At 50.4% G+C, this 23,184-nt stretch overlaps 1 protein-coding gene across 1 annotated transcript in view; it reads right to left on the reverse strand.

Annotated features, from left to right (window-relative positions):
• Positions 1-21,263, reverse strand: part of LOC149428185 (malonyl-CoA decarboxylase, mitochondrial-like) — a 27,170-nt gene extending 5,907 nt beyond the window's left edge. The window contains exons 1-3 of the mRNA XM_089667621.1: positions 20,642-21,263; positions 10,496-10,608; positions 7,179-7,335 (exon numbers count right to left, since the gene is read on the reverse strand). Coding sequence (XP_089523747.1) covers positions 7,179-7,335; positions 10,496-10,608; positions 20,642-21,214 — 843 coding nt within the window. The 5' untranslated portion in view covers positions 21,215-21,263. The remainder of the gene's footprint in view (positions 1-7,178; positions 7,336-10,495; positions 10,609-20,641) is intronic.
• Positions 21,264-23,184: the final 1,921 nt, after the last annotated feature.

The raw sequence follows: 23,184 nt of genomic DNA on the forward strand, positions 1-23,184 counted from the left end.
CACATGCTTGTATGCATGCCTGACAACGTCGGGGGAGGGTCCTAATGAGACCACGGATGGTGTCCTGGGGGATTTCCTCCCAGATCTGGACCAGGACATCACTGAGCTCCTGGACAGTCTGAGGTGCAACCTGGCGGCGTCGGATGGCCCGAAACATGACATCCCAGAGGGGTTCTATTGGATTTAGATCAGGCGAGTGTGGGGGCCATTCAACGGTATCAATTCCTTCATCCTCCAGGAACTGCCTGCATCTCCCCACATGAGGCCGGGCATTGGCATGCACCAGGAGGAACCCAGGGTCCACCGCGCCAGGAGGAACCCGGGACCCCCTGCGCCAGGAGGAACCCGGGACCCCCTGCGCCAGGAGGAACCCGGGACCCCCTGCGCCAGGAGGAACCCGGGACCCCCTGCGCCAGGAGGAACCCGGGACCCCCTGCGCCAGGAGGAACCCGGGACCGCCTGCGCCAGGAGGAACCCGGGACCGCCTGCGCCAGGAGGAACCCGGGACCGCCTGCACCAGGAGGAACCCGGGACCGCCTGCACCAGGAGGAACCCGGGACCGCCTGCACCAGGAGGAACCCGGGACCGCCTGCACAAGGAGGAACCCGGGACCCCCTGCACCAGGAGGAACCCGGGACCCATTGCACCAGGAGGAACCCGGGACCCACTGCACCAGGAGGAACCCGGGACCCACTGCACCAGGAGGAACCCGGGACCCACTGCACCAGGAGGAACCCGGGACCCACTGCACCAGGAGGAACCCGGGACCCACTGCACCAGGAGGAACCCAGGACCCACTGCACCAGGAGGAACCCAGGACCCACTGCACCAGGAGGAACCCAGGACCCACTGCACCAGGAGGAACCCAGGACCCACTGCACCAGTGTAGGGTCTGACAATGGGTCCTAGGATTTCATCCTGATACCTAATAGCAGTCAGGGTGCCATTGTCTAGCCTGTAGAGGTCTGTGTGTCCCTCCATGGAGATGCCTCCCCAGACCATCACTGATCCACCACCAGAACGGTCATACTGAACCATGTTACAGGCAGCAGAACGTTCTCCACGGCTTCTCCAGACCCTTTCATGTCTGTCACATGTGCTCAGGGGGAACCTGCTCTCATCTGTGAAAAGCAGTCGACAATGTGACTGAACGAGACTTGATAAAGCGCATGCGTGCGAAACTCGAGGTTGTGGTTAGCAGCCAAGCTTGCAACTCACTCCCAGGTCTCTAGTTCCGCCCCCGTCCCGGTTGCAGTGACGTCACTTCTGTCAGAGTAGTTCAGTGTCACCATACTAACACTCTACTACTCTGGGGGGGTGATTAGGGAATTTTTCTTTTGTTTTTCTTTTTTCTTTTTTGTTTCAAACTGTCATGATATAGGTTCATTCAAAACAGCTGTGATTACTACACCGCATTCCGGATTATTATGCAAATTCTGTTTAAGTGTCACAAAAATGAAATATTTTGATTTTCAGTGTAACTTATGGATGGCATTGTGTGTCAGGGCTCTTTTGATCACTGAAAACAATCTCGGACACCTGTGATAATTAGATTGGCCGGTGAGCCCAATTGAAGGGAAAACTACTAAAGGAGGGCGTTCCCCATTATTAACCATTAGCCGCCCGGCCAATGGCCGTTTGGCGGCTTCAGAAGTGCTGCGGCATTCCGGGTGCAGAGCCTCGCAGCGGCGCGATCTGTCACCCGCCGTGTACCTCGGACACGGCCGATGACAGATCTGAGTACCGGCCCCCGTTGCCGGTACCATGTGACCTGCTTTGACCAATCATAGCAGGTCACATGACAGTTGTATACAATGGATGGCTTCATTCATGCCATCCATTGTATACTAGTGTCTAGCTGTGAATGGTCACAGCTAATCACATGCACATGTCATGTGATTAGCTGTGACCAAATCACAGCTAAGCACAAAAAAAAAAAAAAAACCCTGAATGAATCGATGTCATTCAGGTAAATGCTTGCTTATAGCAAAGTAATTCTTTGCTATAAGCAAATTGTGTAAAAAAAAAAAAAATACTGATCACTTCCCCAAAGTAGTACAATATGAAAAAAAACTTAAAAAAATGTAATAAAAAATTAAAAATAATAAAAAAAAAAAAAATACATATTTTTTTTTTTTTCATACTGTCACCAGTCAGTGTCCCTGTTCACCGCCATGCCAGTTATATGATGACGCTGTACTGCACTGGTGACAGTATGTAAAAAAAAAAAACTGAAAATAATTTTTTTATTTTCCGAAAAATGACGACAAAAAAAATACAACTTCAAAAAACTCGCCATTCCTCTTATAAAGTACGTCGGACTGTCTACTCTGCAAAAAGGGGTCATTTGGGGGATATCTGTACTGTCCTGACATTTGGGGGATATCTGTCCTGTCCTGACATTTGGGGGATATCTGTACTGTCCTGACATTTGGGGGATATCTGTACCGTCCTGACATTTGGGGGATATCTGTACCGTCCTGACATTTGGGGGATATCTGTACTGTCCTGACATTTGGGGGATATCTGTACTGTCCTGACATTTGGGGGATATCTGTACTGTCCTGACATTTGGGGGATATCTGTACTGTCCTGACATTTGGGGGATATCTGTACTGTCCTGACATTTGGGGGATATCTGTACTGTTCTGACATTCTTGAACCTCAAGAAATTAGATTGGCTGTCAGTACTTCAGGATTGATCAATATTCAGATCTATACCATAGTTTGTAAACTCTATAACTTTCCTACAAACTAAATAATACATCCTAATTTGGGTTATTTTCACCAAAGACATGTAGCAGAATACATCTCGGCCTAAATTTATGAAGAACAATTATTTATTTGTAAACTTTTATAACAGAAACAAAGAAAAACTTTTTTTTTTCAAAATTTTTGGTCTTTTTTTATTAATTTAGCAAAAAATAAAAACCCCGGCGGTGATTAAATACCACCAAAAGAAAGCTCTAGTTGTGTGAAGAAAATTATAAAATTTTAGTTTGGGTACAATGTTGTATGACCGCGCAATTGTCATTCAAAGTGTGAGAGCGCTGAAACGTGAAAAATGGCCTGGGGGGAAGGGGGTACAATTGCTCCGGTATTGAAATGGTTAAGCAGAAAACCGTTTTCAAGCAATTTGAGGAAGAAAAAGGATCTCTCTGCTGCCGAAAAGAGTGGAATAGTTCGATGCCTTGGACAAGGGATGAAAACATTCGATATTTCAGGAAAACGTAAGCGTGATCATCGCACTATGAAGAGATTTGTGGCGGATTCAGAGCACAGACGGGTTGGTGCAGATAAAGGCACATTGAGGAAGATTTCTGCCAGATCCAGGCATCGGATCAAGAGAGCAGCTGCTAAAATCCCATTACATAGCAGCAAACAGATATTTGAAGCTGCTGGTGCCTCTGGGGTCCCACGGACATCAAGGTGTAGAGTCCTCCAGAGTCCTGCAACTGTGCAGAAACCTTCTATTCGGCCACCACTAACCAATGCTCACAAGCAGAAACGGCTGCATTGGGCAGAAAAATACATGAAGACTCATTTTCAAACAGTCCTGTTCACTGATGAGTGCCGTGCAACCCTGGATGGAGTAGTGGATGGAGTAGTGGATGGTTGGTGGACGGCCACCCTGTTCCAACAAGGCTGCGACGTCAGCAAGGCGGTGGTGGAGTCATGTTTTGGGCCGGAATCATGGGAACAGAGCTGGTCGGCCCCTGTAGGGTCCCCGAAGGTGTAAAGATGACCTCTGCAAAGTATGAGGAGTTTCTGACTGACCACTTTCTTCCCTGGTACAGAAGGAAGAACTATGCTTTCCGTAATAAAATCATCTTCATGCATGACAATGCACCATCTCATGCTGCAAAGAATACTTCTGCATCAATGGCTGCTATGGGGATAAAAGGAGAGAAAGTCACGGTGTGGCCTCCATCCTTCCCTCACCTCAATCCTATTGAGAACCTTTGGAGCATCCTCAAGCAAAAGATCTATGAGGGTGGGAGGCAGTTTACATCCAAACAGCAGCTCTGGGAGGCGATTCTGACATCTTGCAAACAAATTCCAGCAGAAACTGTCCAAAAACTCCCAAGTTTAATGGATGCCAGACTTGTGATCTGCTATCAGATAAGGGCTCCTATGTTACAATGTAACGTGACCGCTTCAAATGTTTACAAAGTTACAATGTTGGGAAAAGTTTGATTGAAAAGCTTTTGATTTCAGTAAATTTGCTGCAAACACAACAAATGACAATTTTCAGTTCTTTACAACCTAGAAAGTGTTTGGAAACTTCCTGTGCGGAATAATCCGGAACAAAAATCCTGTTATCATTAGGAGGTTTGTTCAATAAAATGTGAATTGTCTTCTTCTAGTTGTCACCTGAGAATTCTGCCGACTGATATTTACATCAATTATTGAGGGAAATGAGAAAAATATCATTTGCATAATAATTTGGAACACGGTGTATGGTGTGCTGTGATTGGTCCGCAGCATCACATTAGGAATCACAGCTCTTATGAACGAACCCATTCATAACAGGTGTGTTTACATGGCGACCGTGTGATCGCATGGCGACCACGTGATATCCTGGGCCGCTCATACCGGACAGTTCCCAGGATCCGCGGTGTCCGGAGCCCAGGGAGGCTTGGCCTGTAGCTGCCGCCAGCTCACAGAATGATTACTGTTGGGGGGGCAGCAAGTGGTTAAAAATAACTGTGCAAGAGTCAAATGCGTGCTTTTGCCGAGGACTGGGGTCTCCAAACTTCCCTGACAAAGGGCCAGTTTAATGTCCTTCAGAACTTACAGGGGCCAAACTGCAGCTAGTGGGAGTAGAAATGCCCCAGTGTCAGTGGGTGTATGCACTTTATTAGATGACATACTGGGTCTCTGTACTTCTCTATTCCATGCAGACAGACCATGGTTGGGAGGGGCTATACATTCCTTCCCAAAAACAGTAGCCTGTCACTGGGTAATACTCACATGTGATGCTGAGCCTCCAATGAATGAAAGGGGAGGGCCGGAGGTCTGGCTGGGGAGGACAGGGCTATAGAATGCTGGACGTCCTCCAGCCAGGAAATGAGGCGGAGCTCTGTCTGATTGGCTGCAGCTTCTAATGCTCATGGTGAGAAGACCACAGTGTGCAGTGAATTCAGAGGAAGCCATTTCAGTCCAGGGGAGGAGCTGATACACCTGTACAAGACAGGAGGGGAGGAGCCGATACACCTGTACAAGACAGGAGGGGAGGAGCCGGTACACCTGTACAAGACAGGAGGGGAGGAGCCGGTACACCTGTACAAGACAGGAGGGGAGGAGCCGGTACACCTGTACAAGACAGGAGGGGAGGAGCCGGTACACCTGTACAAGACAGGAGGGGAGGAGCCGGTACACCTGTACAAGACAGGAGGGGAGGAGCCGGTACACCTGTACAAGACAGGAGGGGAGGAGCCGGTACACCTGTGCAAGACAGGAGGGGAGGAGCCGGTACACCTGTGCAAGACAGGAGGGGAGGAGCCGGTACACCTGTGCAAGACAGGCGGGGACGGGCCGGTACACCTGTACAAGACTGAAGGGGAGGGGCCGGTACACCTGTACAAGACTGAAGGGGAGGGGCCGGTACACCTGTACAAGACTGAAGGGGAGGGGCCGGTACACCTGTACAAGACTGAAGGGGAGGGGCCGGTACACCTGTACAAGACTGAAGGGGAGGGGCCGGTACACCTGTACAAGACTGAAGGGGAGGGGCCGGTACACCTGTACAAGACTGAAGGGGAGGGGCCGGTACACCTGTACAAGACTGAAGGGGAGGGGCCGGTACACCTGTACAAGACTGAAGGGGAGGGGTCGGTACACCTGTACAAGACTGAAGGGGAGGGGTCGGTACACCTGTACAAGACAGAAGGGGAGGAGCCGTAACACCTGCGCAAGACAGAAGGGGAGGGGCCGGTACACCTGTGCAAGACTGAAGGGGAGGGGCCGGTACACCTGTGCAAGACTGAAGGGGAGGGGCCGGTACACCTGTGCCACACTGAAAAGGAGGGGCCAATACACCTGTTCCAGACTGAAGGGGAGGAGCCAATACACCTGTGCAAGACTGAAGGGGAGGAGCCAGTACGCCTGTGCCAGACTGAAGGGGAGGAGCCAGTACACCTGTGCCAGACTGAAGGGGAGGAGCCGGTACGCCTGTGCCAGACTGAAGGGGAGGGGCCGGTACACCTGTGCCAGACTGAAGGGGAGGGGCCGGTACACCTGTGCCAGACTGAAGGGGAGGGGCCGGTACACCTGTAGAAGACTGAAGGGGAGGGGCCGGTACACCTGTAGAAGACTGAAGGGGAGGGGCCGGTACACCTGTAGAAGACTGAAGGGGAGGGGCCGGTACACCTGTAGAAGACTGAAGGGGAGGGGCCAGTATACCTATACAAGACTGGAGGGGAGGAGCCAGTACACCTGTACAAGACTGAAGGGGAGGGGCCGCTACACCTATACAAGACTGAAGGGGAGGGGCCGCTACACCTATACAAGACTGAAGGGGAGGGGCCGCTACACCTGTACAAGACTGAAGGGGAGGAGCCGGTACACCTGTACAAGACTGAAGGGGAGGATCCGGTACACCTGTACAAGACTGAAGGGGAGGGGCCGGTAAACCTGTACAAGACTGAAGGGGAGGGGCCGGTAAACCTGTACAAGACTGAAAGGGAGGGGCCGGTACACCTGTACAAGATGAAGGGGAGGGGCCGGTACACCTGTACAAGACTGAAAAGGAGGGGCCGGTACACCTGTACAAGACTGAAAAGGAGGGGCCGGTACACCTGTACAAGACTGAAAAGGAGGGGCCGGTACACCTGTACAAGACTGAAAAGGAGGGGCCGGTACACCTGTACAAGACTGAAGGGGAGGGGCCGGTACACCTGTACAAGACTGAAGGGGAGGAGCTGGTGCACCTGTTCCACACTGAAGGGGAGGAGCCAGTACACCTGTGCCAGACTGAATGGAATGCTGGAGGGAGGATTTAAAGCGAAACTTCACCCCTAAAGGGAAGTTCCGCATTCCTGTCTCCCCCCTTTAATGTTTGGTGGGGGGGAGGGGGGAGGGAGTGGGTAACACGGTTTGGACAGGCACCCGCTCCCACTTCCACACAGATCGCCTAGGTGACCTGAACGGAAGCTTGCCTCGCCGCATGGACTCACCTGGATGTTACCTGTAATAAGTTGCATCAGAGCTACATGTAGCACAATGAGAGGCTCTCCAGGCATTGCACTGTGGGTAAAGGTGAAGCACCTTCTGTACGCTCCCACTCTGCGCTTCATATCCGTCCAGTTCCTGACCGGATGCACCGCCTCATACCTGCAAGGACAGTCACATGACAGGGAATTAGAGGCAACTTCCTGTTCTGTCTGAAAACTAGGAAGTGAAGAGAAATCTCCAAATTGGGGATACAGACAGCAATGAGAGGCTTACAGAGGCCCCAACCTTCCCCCATTGTATCCGAAATCCATTGCTGAAGGGTTGGGATTCGATGGATTTCCCCTCACTTCCTGTCCTGCTGACAACGCCATTGACAAGACAGGAAATGAGGGCAAATCTTCAATAAGCATCACAGACAGGAATACAAGGCCTTTTCTATTAGAGTTTTGGGCTAAATCAGATCTTTATTTCTGTGTCCTAGTTGGAGATTTTCCCTCACTTCCTGTCTGGTAAGAATTGTTTGTCAGCAGGACAGGAAGTGAGGTGAAATCTCATCAACAGAGTCCCAGATATACATTTTTTCCATTCTTTCTTCAAAAAAAACAAAAAACAAACATACACTTGAAAGCTAAATTACACCCTTACCTTCAGCCTTGCACACATTTCTGCCTTATTTTCTGGCTGGAGGACATCCAGCATCATCTAGCCTTTTCCTCCCCATCCTGACTGTTCCTGGACCCGCCCCCATCATTCATTGGATTTCAGTTCTTTCAATCACGAAGGCTCAGCAACACATGTGGGTTAAAGGATCTTTATGCCGAGCGGGGCAGGAAAGATCAGCCGATTACATGACCACTGTGATTGGCTGTTGCAGTGGTCACATGATCAGGAGCTGGTCATTAGACACCAGCGAGCATACTGTCAGCACAGAAAGCTCTGCCGCCCTTGGAAGTAATGTGCGGCGTTTGCGCGTCAAAGCCCGCCCTCTTATGCGGGTGACGTGTTGAAAATGTTGAGGAGGGGAGGAACCAGGCTAAAGAAACCAATCAGATTTACTTCAGCATTAACCCCTCCCCCTCCACAGGATTTCCCTCCCCCCCTTCCTGACCAGGCCATTTTTTGCACTGCGTTACTTTAACTGACAATTGCGCAGTCATGCAACGCTGCACCCAAATGACATTTACATCCCTTTTTTCCCACAAATAGAGCTTTCTTTCGGTGGTATTCGATCGCCTGTGCGGTTATTTTTTGCGCTATAAACAAAAAAAGATCCACAATTTTGAAAAAAAAAAAAATTTATATATATATATATATACACATACATACATCTCTCTATCTATCTATATATAAATTATTTTTTTTTTTTACTTTTTGCTATAAAACATGTCCAATAAAAAAATGGAAAAATCAAATTTTCTCATAAATTTAGGCCAAAATGTATTCTGCTCCGTGTCTTTGCTAAAAAAAAAAAAAAAAAAAAAACAAATCCCCAATCCGTGTAAATTAATTGGTGTACGTGAATGTTATAGCGTCTACAAATGGCGGTATAGATACTGGGAGTTTTATTTTTTTTATACTAGTAATGGCGGCGATCAGCGACTTATAGCGGGACTGTGGCGGGCATTCTGACAATGGGGGGGGGGGGACTGACCTGGTGTCACTGACATCCGCAGTGACACAATACAGTGATCAGTGCTAATAAGAAGCACTGACACTGTACTAATGGCACTGGGCAGGAAGGGGTTAACATCTGGGGCGATCAAAGGGTTACCTGTGTGCGGTGTTACTAGGGAGACATGCTGTGCAAAGATACACAGCAGCATGTCCTTGCTGGCAGGAGAGAGCTGTGTTATTTACACACTTCTCTCCCCAGTCAGTTCTACATGGCGATTGCTGGCGGGGAATCTCCGGCCCGGACCCGGTGATTGATATCCCTAGCTGCCAACAGCAGGCGCAGTCAGGGCGGCACGTGCACCTCCCACCCGGAAATGTGAATCATATATATATATATATATATATATAAATAAATAAAATGTGATTTTGCACAGCTCTGCCGCCCTGTAGCAGTACTTCTACTATAGGGTGGCGGGCAATTGGTTAAATGAAAAAAAAACTTTTTTTTTTTTTTTTTAAAAGAGTGTGGGGGGATAAGAACTTCTGTTTCTATTGTATAACCACGCCCCACACAACCCCAACCCCCCCCCCCTTCCCCGCCGGGGAGATTTGCTCCCATGCCGTGTCCCGTTAGAAATGCAGCCCCCCCCCCCCTGCCGTGGTCCCCCTGTACGTAGTAACGTGGCCCCCCCGCCTTGGTCCCCCCGCCTTGGTCCCCCTGTATGTAGGAATGTAGCCCCCCTGCATATAGGAACATAGCCTCCCCACCTTGGTCCCCCTGTATGTGGGAACGAAGCCTCCCCGACTTGATCCCCCTGTATGTAGGAATGTAGCCCCCCTGCCTTGCTTCCCCTGTATGTAGGATCGTAGCCCCCCTGCCTTGGTCCCTCTGTATGTAGGATCGTAGCCCCCCTGTCTTGGTCCCTCTGTATGTAGGATCGTAGCCCCCTTAGCTTGGTCCCCCTGTATGTAGGAACGTAGCCACTCTGCCTTGGTCCCCCTGTATGTAGGAACATAACCCCCCCGCCTTGGTCCCACTGTATGTAGGAATGTAGCCCCCCTGCCCTGGTCCCCCTGTATGTAGGAACGTAGCCTCCCCACCTTGGTCCCCCTGTATGTGGGAACGAAGCCTCCCTGACTTGATCCCCCTGTATGTAGGATCGTAGCCCCCCTGCCTTGGTCCCTCTGTATGTAGGATCGTAGCCCCCCTGCCTTGGTCCCTCTGTATGTAGGATCGTAGCCCCCCTAGCTTGGTCCCCCCTGTATGTAGGATCGTAGCCCCCCTGCCTTGGTCCCCCCTGTATGTAGGATCATAGCCCCCCTGTCTTGGTCCCTCTGTATGTAGGATCGTAGCCCCCTTAGCTTGGTCCCCCTGTATGTAGGAACGTAGCCACCCTACCTTGGTCCCCCTGTATGTAGGAACATAACCCCCCCGCCTTGGTCCCCCTGCATGTATAACCACGCCCCCCACAACCCCCCCCCCTTCCCCGCCAGGGAGATTTGCTCCCATACCCTGTCCCGTTGGCCAAACAGGAAGAAGGAAAATCTCTCCAATCTCTCCTGGAAATCTCTCCAATGTGATATACATGACGGACTCTGATCTTTCTTCACTATCTGCTACTAAAAAAAAAAAAAAAACACAAACAAAAGAAAAAGAAACATTATTAATGATGGGAAAGCAATTATCTGCAGGAAATGCACTTACTCGCTGATCTTCTGCAGAACCTCACAAGGGGACTGCCATGTAATTCTCTCCAGATGGAGGAATCCTACGGAGAACCACTCTGACAGCATGCTCCTCAGCACTCCGTTCATCTCCTGCAGACACAGAAAAGCTGAAATGTAAAATCTAAAAATGTCATCCCAAACAGCAAGCAAAAAAAAAAAAAAAACAGCACAAAGCCAACTTTTCACCACAAAACTACAGAATGCGTTTTACACACATTAAAGGCGACACCAAACAAAATGGTTCAATTCCATTCACTACCCATAAAAGTCCCTTCTACTGCAGTCTCAGTCTCCTCCAAGTTCCTTTGTTCTTGCTGATGTGATCTGACGTCCGATTAGAGGGTGGCTACGTTTGTCCTCCATGATCCCCCTGTATGTAGGAACAGAGGCACCTGTCTTGGTCCCCTGTATGTCAGAAAGTAGCCCCCCTGCCTTGATCCAACTGTAGGAATGTTGCCACCCTGCCCTTGTCCCCCTGTATGTAGGAACGGAGCCACCTGCCTTGGTCCCCTGTATGTCAGAAAGTAGCCCCCCTGCCTTGGTCCCACTGTATGTAGGAACGTAGCCACCCTGCCTTGGTCCCACTGTATGTAGGAACGTAGCCTCCCCGCCTTGCTCCCCCTGTATGTAGGAACGTAGCCCCCCCCCCCCCCGCCTTGGTCCCACTGTATGTAGGAACCAGGGCTGTGGAGTCGGTAGATAAATGTTCCGACTCCTCAGTTTTTGTACTTCGGAGCATTGTTTGCCGACTCCGACTCCAGGTACCCTAAATTTCCTCCGACTCCACGACTCCGACTCCACAGCCCTGGTAGGAACGGAGCCCCCCCGCCTTGGTCCCCCTGTATGTAGGAACAGAGCCCCCTCGCCTTGGTCCCCCTGTATGTAGGAACAGAGCCCCCTCGCCTTGGTCCCCCTGTATGTAGGAACAGAGCCCCCCTGCCCTGGTCCCCCTGTACGTAGGAACGTAGCCCCCCCGCCTTGGTCCCTCTGTATGTAGGAACATAGCCCCCCCGCCTTGGTCCCCCTGCATGTAGGAATGTAGCCCCCCTGCCTTGGTCCCCCTGTATGTAGGAACGTAGCCCCCCCGCCTTGGTCCCCCTGTATGTAGGACCGTAGCCCCCCCGCCTTGGTCCCCCTGTAGGAACGTAGCCCCCCCGCCTTGGCCCCCTGTATGTAGGAACATAGCTCCCCTCTTGGTCCCCATTTACATAGGATCGTAGCCCCCTCGCCTTGGTCCCCTTGTATATAGGACCAAAGCCCCCCCGCCTTGGTCCCCCTGTATGTAGGAACATAGCCCCCCCGCCTTGGTCCCCCTGTATGTAGGAACATAGCCCCCCCGCCTTGGTCCCCCTGTATGTAGGAACATAGCCCCCCCGCCTTGGTCCCCCTGTAAGTAGGAACAGAGCCCCCCTGCTCTGGTCCCTCTGTACGTAGGAACGTAGCCCCCCTGCCTTGGTCCCCCTGTATGTAGGAACATAGCCCCCCCGCCTTGGTCCCCCTGCATGTAGGAACGTAGCCCCCATGCCTTGGTCCCACAGTATGTAGGAACATAGCCCCCCTGCCTTGGTCCCCCTGTATGTAGAAACGTAGCCCCCCTGCCTTGGTCCACCTGTAGGAACGTAGCCCCCTGCCTTGGTCCCCCTGTATGTAGGAACATAGCCCCCCTGCCTTGGTCCCCCTGTATGTAGGAATGTAGCCCCCCTGCCTTGGTCCCCCTGTATGTAGGAATGTAGCCCCCCTGCCTTGGTCCCCCTGTATGTAGGAATGTAGCCCCCCTGCCTTGGTCCCCCTGTATGTAGGAATGTAGCCCCCTTCTTCACCAGCATACATGTCACACATATCAGGAGGCTACGTGGCACATGTGCAAAAAAGAAAACAAAAGCCACAGGACTGGCAGCGAACAGGTTATGTTCCCCAGGAAAAAAAACAAATCAGACAGCAAAAAGTTTGGCACAAATAATTCAAGGCCGAAAAAAAAAAAAGCGTCCAATTATTGTGAGTCGTTGTTGCTTCGCTCTCCTTTGTTCACATTTCATTCAGCCACTCGGCAGCGAGAATAACTCCCCGCGACAAGCCGGGCGCATTCACAGCAAAACAAGCTTTATGTACAAAAAAACAAACTATTTTTGGATCTTTTTTTCAGCTCAGAAAATAAAAATTCGAACAATTCCATGTTTTCTTTAAAAAAAAAAAAAAAGTCTTTATTCTCCTTCCCGCCTCCGAATTCTGACGGACGCACTGTTTCTCGAGAAAGTCTGAAAAATGTTTCACGTGAGATTGGGGGGCAAAAAGTTCTTAAAGGGGAACAACAGTCCTTATCGCTTTATTTTTTTATTATGCCTGCGACAGCGTGCGGCTTCGTGAATGGGTCAGGTACTGCACAGCACACAGGAAGGGACTAGTAACCCCCGGCTCTGCTGATCCCCCGCTCAGAGTAACCCCCAGCTCTGCTGATCCCCCGCTCAGAGTAACCCTCGACTCTGCTGATCCCCCGCTCAGAGTAACCCTCGACTCTGCTGATCCCCCGCTCAGAGTAACCCTCGACTCTGCTGATCCCCCGCTCAGAGTAACCCCCGACTCTGCTGATCCCCCGCTCAGAGTAACCCTCGACTCTGCTGATCCCCCGCTCACTAGTAACCCCCGGCTCTGCTGATCCCCCGCTCACTAGTAACTCCCGGCTCTGCTGACCCCCCCGCTCACTAGTAACCCCCGGCTCTGCTGATCCCCCCCGCTCACTAGTAACCCCCGGCTCTGCTGATCCCCCCGCTCACTAGTAACCCCCGGCTCTGCTGATCCCCCCGCTCACTAGTAACCCCCGGCTCTGCTGATCCCCCCGCTCACTAGTAACCCCCGGCTCTGCTGATCCCCCCGCTCACTAGTAACCCCTGGCTCTGCTGATCCCCCGCTCAGTAGTAACCCCCGGCTCTGCTGATCCCCCGCTCAGTAGTAACCCCCGGCTCTGCTGATCCCCCGCTCAGTAGTAACCCCCGGCTCTGCTGATCCCCCGCTCAGAGTAACCCCCGGCTCTGCTGATCCCCCGCTCAGAGTAACCCCCGGCTCTGCTGATCCCCCGCTCAGAAGTAACCCCCAGCTCTGCTGATCCCCCGCTCTGTAGTAACCCCCAGCTCTGCTGATCCCCCGCTCTGTAGTAACCCCCAGCTCTGCTGATCCCCCGCTCTGTAGTAACCCCCAGCTCTGCTGATCCCCCACTCTGTAGTAACCCCCAGCTCTGCTGATCCCCCACTCTGTAGTAACCCCCAGCTCTGCTGATCCCCCACTCTGTAGTAACCCCCAGCTCTGCTGATCCCCCACTCTGTAGTAACCCCCAGCTCTGCTGATCCCCCACTCTGTAGTAACCCCCAGCTCTGCTGATCCCCCACTCTGTAGTAACCCCCAGCTCTGCTGATCCCCCACTCTGTAGTAACCCCCAGCTCTGCTGATCCCCCACTCTGTAGTAACCCCCGGCTCTGCTGATCCCCCACTCTGTAGTAACCCCCGGCTCTGCTGATCCCCCGCTCAGTAGTAACCCCCAGCTCTGCTGATCCCCCGCTCAGTAGTAACCCCCAGTTCTGCAGATCCCCCACTCAGTAGTAACCCCCAGATCTGCAGATCCCCCACTCAGTAGTAACCCCCAGATCTGCAGATCCCCCACTCAGTAGTAACCCCCAGATCTGCAGATCCCCCACTCAGTAGTAACCCCAGCTCTGCTGACCTTCTGCTCTGTCCTCTTTCTCCGGTCCCCAATCACCTTGCAATATAGAATCCCCATGTTGCACACCACATGTACTGTCTGCTAGTTCCTCCGCTCTAGTCTGGACCCCGCTCACCTTCCTGCTGCTCCCCTCTGTACCAGACACTCACAGAATATATACACATGAACCAGAAGTGACTGCTGATGACGTCTTTCCGGTTCGCTTGTTGGTTTCCCAGTGCATCCTGGGATATCTCACATCTGCAATGTCTCCAAAACAAAGCAAAGCTAAAGCTGAATAAATGTCCCTCAAAAGCTGCAGATGCTGTTATCGAGCGTCGTCATAGACTTCTATGGAGGATCTGAAGCACCAAGAAAGGGACACGGGGTAAACACAACGTGTGAACGGGACTGTGAGGAAACAATTATATTTGGTGAGAGGAGCTGCGATTGGCACTTGGAGTGCTTTAAAAAAAAAAAAAAAAACGTATCCAATGCCACATTTTGAAGCAAGTGTAAACGAGGCCCTAAGAAGCTTCCTAGGACGGCCCTGAAGATTCGATGTCTATTAAAGAAATCTACAGCCTACAGAGCTATGATGTGCGACTCACCAAGGTGAGCATTACAACGAATTCCCCGCTGTGACCAACAGGTTAAATCGACCCTTAATGGACCATTCCCAGCCGCCGCAGCGCAATAACTGTTTAAAATGCACACGGAATATGACACCGCATGAGCACAACGCATAGACCATTATAACGGGGCAATGAAGGCCATACAGTCAGGTCCATAAATATTGGGACATGGACACAATTCTAACATTTTTGGCTCTATACACCACAATGGATTTGAAATGAAACAAACAAGATGTGCTTTAACTAGTTGCCGAATGACGACTGCACTGCGGCCGGCCAGTTCTGGGTGGACGTCATATGACGTCTTCCCAGAACGCGCTTTCCTGCACGCCCGAGGGGGCGCGCACCCGGCGATCTCCGTGATCACTGTGTCCTACGGACACAGCTGATCACGTGATGTGGTAAAAGGCCAATCACAGCGGCCTTTTACCACGTGATCAGCCGTGTCCAATGACACGCTGATCAGAGGGAAATGCAAGTGCCGGTTCTCGGCTGCACTTTCCTCACGCTGTCAGATCGTGAGGAAAGTACTGCCGAGAACTGGCAGTTGTCAGAGCGGGGATCGGCACCGATCATCAGGGCACTGATGATCAATGCCCTGATGATCGGTGCCCAGCAGTGCCACCCACAAGTTCCGCCCACCTGTGCCCAGCAGTGCGCCCACTAGCTCCGCCCACCTGTGCCCAGCAGATCACCCACCTGTGCCCAGCAGTGCACCCACCTGTGCCACCCACCTGAGCCCACCCACCAGTGCTTCCCACCAGTGCCACCCACCAGTGCTTCCCACCAGTGCCACCCACCAGTGCAGCCCAGCAGTGCTGCCAGTCAGTGCCACCAGTCAGTGCCCAGCGGTTGTGCCAGTCAGTGCCCAGCAGTGATGCCAGTCAGTGCCGTCTATCAGTACCCATCATCAGTGTCACCTATCAGTGCCGCCTATCAGTGCCCTTTAGTGCTGCCTATCAGTGCCCATCAGTGCTGCCTATCAGTGCCCATCAGTGCTGCCTATCAGTGCCCATCAGTGCCGCCTCATCAACGCATATCAGTGAAGGAGAAAAATTACCTGTTTGAAAATTTTTATAATAGAAACAAAGAAACTTTTTTTTTTTTTTTTCAAATTTTTTGCACTTTTTTTGTTTATAGCGCAAAAAGTAAAGCGCTCAGTGGCGATTAAATACCACCAAAAGAAAGCTCTATTTGTGAGAAAAAAATGATCAAAATTTCATATGGGTACAATGTTACACGACCGCGCAATTGTCAAAGTGCGGCAGCGCTGAAAGCTGAAAATTGGCCTGGTAAATAAGGGGGTATAAGTGCCCGGTAGGCAAGTGGTTAACTGCAGACTGTCAGCTTTAATTTGAGGGTATTTACATCCAAATCAGGTGAACGGTGTAGGAATGACAACAGTTTGCATATGTGCCTCCCACTTGTTAAGGGACCAAAAGTAATGGGACAGAATAAGAATCATAAATCAAACTTTCACTTTTTAATACTTGGTTGCCAATCCTTTGCAGTCAATGACAGCCTGAAGTGTGGAACGCATAGACATCACCAGACGCTGGGTGTCATCCTGAGATCTTACCCCAGTCAGACTGCAGAGGGGCAGCGGGAGGCCGGGCACTAGAAAGAGACTATACTGTGGGCGGAGGTATCTCTGACATTGTCTCCGCCCACAGTACAAGCCCCGCCCTGGGAAAAGAGGGCAGTGCTTGAGATAGATAACTGAACAACAATGGCACAAAGGTTAACACTTTCACTGCCATGACCACCAACACAGAGATTCACTTTTACTTCCACGACCACCAATGCAGGAGGTTCTATCAATGCTTGTTAATAGTACTGACACCAGGAATTGTTATCACTGCTTCCACTGACACCAATGTCGGGGGTTATTATCACGTCCAATCCCACCAATGTCGGGGGTTATTATCACGTCCAATCCAACCAATGTCGGGGGTTATTACCGCGTCCAATCCCACCAATGTCGGGGGTTATTACCGCGTCCAATCCCACCAATGTCGGGGGTTATTATCGCGTCCAATCCCACCAATGTCGGGGGTTATTATCGCGTCCAATCACACCAATGTCGGGGGTTATTACCGCGTCCAATCCCACCAATGTCGGGGGTTATTACCGCGTCCAATCCCACCAATGTCGGGGGTTATTACCGCGTCCAATCCCACCAATGTCGGGGGTTATTACCGCGTCCAATCCCACCAATGTCGGGGGTTATTACCGCGTCCAATCCCACCAATGTCGGGGGTTATTATCGCGTCCAATCCCACCAATGTCGGGGGTTATTATCGCGTCCAATCCCACCAATGTCGGGGGTTATTATCGCGTCCAATCCCACCAATGTCGGGGGTTATTATCGCGTCCAATCACACCAATGTCGGGGGTTATTATCGCGTCCAATCCCACCAATGTCGGGGGTTATTATCGCGTCCAATCCCACCAATGTCGGGGGTTATTATCGCGTCCAATCCCACCAATGTCGGGGGTTATTATCGCGTCCAATCCCACCAATGTCGGGGGTTATTATCGCGTCCAATCCCACCAATGTCGGGGGTTATTATCGCGTCCAATCCCAAAAATGTCGGGGGTTATTATCGCGTCCAATCCCACCAATGTCGGGGGTTATTATCGCGTCCAATCCCACCAATGTCGGGGGTTATTATCGCGTCCAATCCCACCAATGTCGGGGGTTATTATCGCGTCCAATCCCACCAATGTCGGGGTTATTATCGCGTCCAATCCCACCAATGTCGGGGGTTATTATCGCGTCCAATCCCACCAATGTCGGGGGTTATCGCGTCCAATCCCACCAATGTCGGGGGTTATTACCGCGTCCAATCCAACCAATGTCGGGGGTTATTATCGCGTCCAATCCAACCAATGTCGGGGGTTATTACCGCGTCCAATCCAACCAATGTCGGGGGTTATTACCACGTCCAATCCAACCAATGTCGGGGGTTATTACCACGTCCAATCCCACCAATGTCGGGGGTTATTATCGCGTCCAATCCCACCAATGTCGGGGTTATTATCGCGTCCAATCCCACCAATGTCGGGGGTTATTATCGCGTCCAATCCCACCAATGTCGGGGGTTATCGCGTCCAATCCCACCAATGTCGGGGGTTATTACCGCGTCCAATCCAACCAATGTCGGGGGTTATTATCGCGTCCAATCCAACCAATGTCGGGGGTTATTACCGCGTCCAATCCAACCAATGTCGGGGGTTATTACCACGTCCAATCCAACCAATGTCGGGGGTTATTACCACGTCCAATCCCACCAATGTCGGGGGTTATTACCACGTCCAATCCAACCAATGTCGGGGGTTATTACCACGTCCAATCCCACCAATGTCGGGGGTTATTACCACGTCCAATCCCACCAATGTCGGGGGTTATCGCGTCCAATCCCACCAATGTCGGGGGTTATTGCGTCCAATCCCACCAATGTCGGGGGTTATTACCGCGTCCAATCCAACCAATGTCGGGGGTTATTACCGCGTCCAATCCAACCAATGTCGGGGGTTATTACCGCGTCCAATCACACCAATGTCGGGGGTTATTACCACGTCCAATCACACCAATGTCGGGGGTTATTACCGCGTCCAATCCCACCAATGTCGGGGGTTATTATCGCGTCCAATCACACCAATGTCGGGGGGTTATTATCGCGTCCAATCACACCAATGCCGGGGGTTATTATCGCGTCCAATCACACCAATGCCGGGGGTTATTATCGCGTCCAATCACACCAATGCCGGGGGTTAGTATCGCGTCCAATCACACCAAAGCCGGGGGTTAGTATCGCGTCCAATCACACCAATGTCGGGGGTTAGTATCGCGTCCAATCACACCAATGTCGGGGGTTATTATCGCGTCCAATCACACCAATGTCGGGGGTTATTATCGCGTCCAATCACACCAATGTCGGAGGTTATTATCGCGTCCAATCACACCAATGTCGGGGGTTATCACATCCAATCACACCAATGTCGGGGGTTATTATCGCATCCAATCACACCAATGTCGGGGGTTATTATCGCATCCAATCACACCAATGTCGGGGGTTATTATCGCATCCAATCACACCAATGTCGGGGGTTATCACACCAATGTCAGGGTTTATCATCACACCAATGTCGGGGGGTTATCACGTCCAGCCACACCAATGTCGGGGTTATTATCACATCCAATCACACCAATGTTGGGGGTTATTATCGCGTCCAATCACACCAATTTCGGGGGTTATCACACCAATGTCAGGGGTTATTATCGCGTCCAATCACACCAATGTCAGGGTTATTATCGCATCCAATCACACCAATGTCGGGGGTTATTATCGCGTCCAATCACACCAATGTCGGGGTTATTATCGCATCCAATCACACCAATGTCGGGCTTATTATCGCATCCAATCACACCAATGTTGGGGGTTATTATCGCGTCCAATCACACCAATTTCGGGGGTTATCACACCAATGTCGGGGGTTATTATCGCGTCCAATCACACCAATGTCAGGGTTATTATCGCATCCAATCACACCAATGTCGGGGGTTATTATCGCGTCCAATCACACCAATGTCGGGGTTATTATCGCATCCAATCACACCAATGTCGGGGGTTATTATCGTGTCCAATCACACCAATGTCGGGGTTATTATCGCATCCAATCACACCAATGTCGGGGTTATCGCATCCAATCACACCAATGTCGGGGTTATTATCGCATCCAATCACACCAATGTCGGGGGTTATTATCGCGTCCAATCACACCAATTTCGGGGGTTATTATCGCGTCCAATCACACCAATTTCGGGGGTTATCACACCAATGTCGGGGGTTATTATCGCGTCCAACCACACCAATGTCGGGGGTTATTATCGCGTCCAACCACACCAATGCTGGGGGTTATTATCGCGTCCAATCACACCAATGCTGGGTGTTATTATCGCGTCCAATCACACCAATGCTGGGGGTTATTATTGCGTCCAATCACACCAATGCTGGGGGTTATTATTGCGTCCAATCACACCAATGCTGGGGGTTATTATTGCGTCCAATCACACCAATGCTGGGGGTTATTATTGCGTCCAATCACACCAATGCTGGGGGTTATCGCGTCCAATCACACCAATGCTGGGGGTTATTATTGCGTCCAATCACACCAATGCTGGGGGTTATCGCGTCCAATCACACCAATGCTGGGGGTTATCGCGTCCAATCACACCAATGTCGGGGGTTATCGCGTCCAATCACACCATCATCGGAGGTTATTATTACGTCCAATCACACCAACGTCGAAGGTTATTATCGCGTCCAATCACACCGTCGGAAGTTATCGCGTCCAATCACACCAATTTCGGGGGTTATTATCACACCAATATTGGGGTTATCACACCAATGTCGGGGGTTATCACGTCCAACCACACCAATGTCGGGGGTTATCACGTCCAACCACACCAATGTCGGGGGTTATCACGTCCAACCACACCAATGTCGGGGGTTATCACGTCCAACCACACCAATGTCGGGGGTTATCACGTCCAATCACACAAATTTCGGGGGTTATTATCACACCAATGTAGGAGGTTATTATCACACCAATGTCAGGGGTTATTATCGCGTCCAATCACACCAATGTCGGGGGTTATTGCTGCGTCCAATCACACCAATGCTGGGGGTTATTATTGCTTCTACTGACACCAATGCTGGGAGCTATGATTGTGTCCACTGAGATGTCGGGGGGCCCCCTACAATTTTCCGGGTGACCGCTCCCGTCTTACCCGGATGTGCGGTCCGTCGACCATCTTGGATGCCATGCTCTCAATGATGTCGGCCCTCAGGTCCACCAGAAACTTGACCCCGCCCTCCACCTTGCTGATGTGACAGAAGAGCGCCCTGTAGTGGGGGGTGAGGGCGTAGCGGAGGCGGTCCTCCACCTGCAGGACGGTACCCAGGTCCCTCTTCTGCTGATCCTGGACCAGCTTAGCGCTGAGCTCCACCACCTGGCCGTGGTCCACCCCGAAACCCACCGCCAACTCCCCCAGCAGGGCCGCCCTCCCCCCCGCGTCCAGGGCAACGTACTGCTGCATGAAGTGCAAGCTCTGCGGCTCAGCTGGAGGCGGGGTCTTGTCTTTGGTCTCGTAGGGTGGCAGTAGGGGCACACACCGCCTCAGGAGCTCCTCCATCATGGCTGTGGGCAGGGAGCTGGCCTGCCTGGAGCTCAGCCTTGGCATGGACTGCTCCAGCAGCCTCCCCTGGCCGCAGCAAGCTGAGCTCAGACCGCTGGCGACAGCAACTCCCACTTGCTGCAGGCGCTGAGGGAGCAACAAGTGAGACAGGCGCAGGCGCAGCATTCCAACCCGGGACAGGGAGCTGACAGCTCCCAATACACCGCTTCCGGGTTCCGACGGTTACGTCATGACGCCGGCGGCGGGGCGACCAATCACAGCCGCGGCTTCCTGCACGTCGGCGGCAGAGTGTATCCGCCATGTTGACTGTGGCACCTGCCCTTAGTTTTCCTATACAGACAGTGGAGGCGGCGTGCTTAACACACATCCGGGTTTGTTTTCCGGGAAATAAAAGGGAAAAGACGTCACTCCATCTTAGAAACGTAAAGCGTGTTGTTGCCTAGCAACTTGCCGGCATTTTTAACAAGCTTTATAAATAACTTTTTTTTTCCGCTAGAAAATGAGAGACTCCAAATATGAGATATTTGCTGAAAGCCGAGGCCCCGGAGAATAAAACGGCAGTTGGAGCCAATCTTCGATTCCTTAAATTAATTAAATTTGTTTTCAGAATTTGTTTTGTTTCATTAATTCGTTTTCGAATTCAATTCGAATTTTCGGATTTCGGTTGGAATTGATTTCTATTCGACCAAATCGCAACGTTTTTCATTCAAATGTATTCTATTTGAAATTCGAATTTAAGAAGACGGCTCTATTGTTCAAAATTCTAATTTTCAAAAGACGATTATATTCTATTTTATTCTATTCTTTTCTGTTTTATTATTTTCTGTTCTTTTCTAAATTTGAATTTCAGAAGACGGATATATCCTTTCTATTTTCTAATATTTTTTTCTTTATTTTACTCTCTTCTATTCTATTCTGTTAGAATTCAAATGTATTCTATTCAAAATTCAAATTTTTGGAAGACAATTGTATTCTATTTTATTCTATTATTTTCTATTCTTTTATGTTCTGTTCTATTCTATTCTGTTTTGTTGTACTCTATTATTTTCTATTGTATTTGAATTTAAATTTATTCTAACCTCCTAGATTGTAAACTCCCAGGATCAGCCCCTCCCCCTTAGATTGTAAGCTCCCAGGATCAGGCCCTCCCTCTTAGAGTGTAAGCTCCCGGGATCAGCCCCTCCCTCTTAGAGTGTAAGCTCCCGGGATCAGCCCCTCCCTCTTAGATTGTAAACTCCCAGGATCAGGCCCTCCTATCCCTCTTGTATTGATCTGTATCATTGCTGTATTGTCTCCCATTATATTGTAAAGTGCTGAGCAAAGTGTTGGCGCCATAAATCCTGTATAATAATAATAATAATAATATAAATCCTGTATAATAATAATAATAATAATCAAAATGTTAATTTTCGGAAGACGGTTCTATTCTAATTCATTCTGTTTTTTTATTTTCTATTCTATTCTGTTTTATTATTTTATGTTCTTTTCTAAATTTGAATTTCAGAAGACAGATATACAGTATTCTTATATTTTCTTTTTTTTTCCTATTTTACTCTCTTCTATTCTGTTAGAATTTGAATTTGTTCTATTCAAAATTAACATTTTTGGAAAACAATTGTATTCTATTTTATTCTATTCTATTCTTTTGTTTTCTATGCTATTCTTTTCTACTCTTTTCTGTTCTGTTCTATTCTGTTTTGTTGTACTCTATTCTTTTCTATTCTGTTTTATTCTTTTCTATTCTTTTTGAAATTTGAATTTCAGAGGACGGCTACAAACTATTTTATTCTATACTATTGGTTGTTGCAATTTTTTCTTATTTTTATGACTTAGAACCCCCAATATTATATATTTTCTGAAAGCAGAGGCCCCGGAGAATAAAACATTGGTGGCTGCAATTTTTTCATCCTATTTGTATCACTTAGAATCAGGGGCGGACTGACCATTTGGAAACTCGGGCACTGCCCGAGGGCCCAGGGTCAGTAGGGGGCCCCATGAGATGCCCCTGGTACCTTTTTCATAGGCTTTTTGAGTTTGGGCAAGGACACAGGGGCCCCATGATCCCCTATTGCCCGGGGGCCCCATGAGTTGTCAGTCCGCCCTTGCTTGGAACCCCCCGATATTATATATTTTCC

This window comes from Staurois parvus, unplaced genomic scaffold (genome assembly GCF_062004578.1).
Source record: "Staurois parvus isolate SC_StPar_1 unplaced genomic scaffold, SC_StPar_1.0 ptg003430l, whole genome shotgun sequence".
In the NCBI taxonomy this organism is placed as follows: Eukaryota; Metazoa; Chordata; class Amphibia; order Anura; family Ranidae; genus Staurois; species Staurois parvus.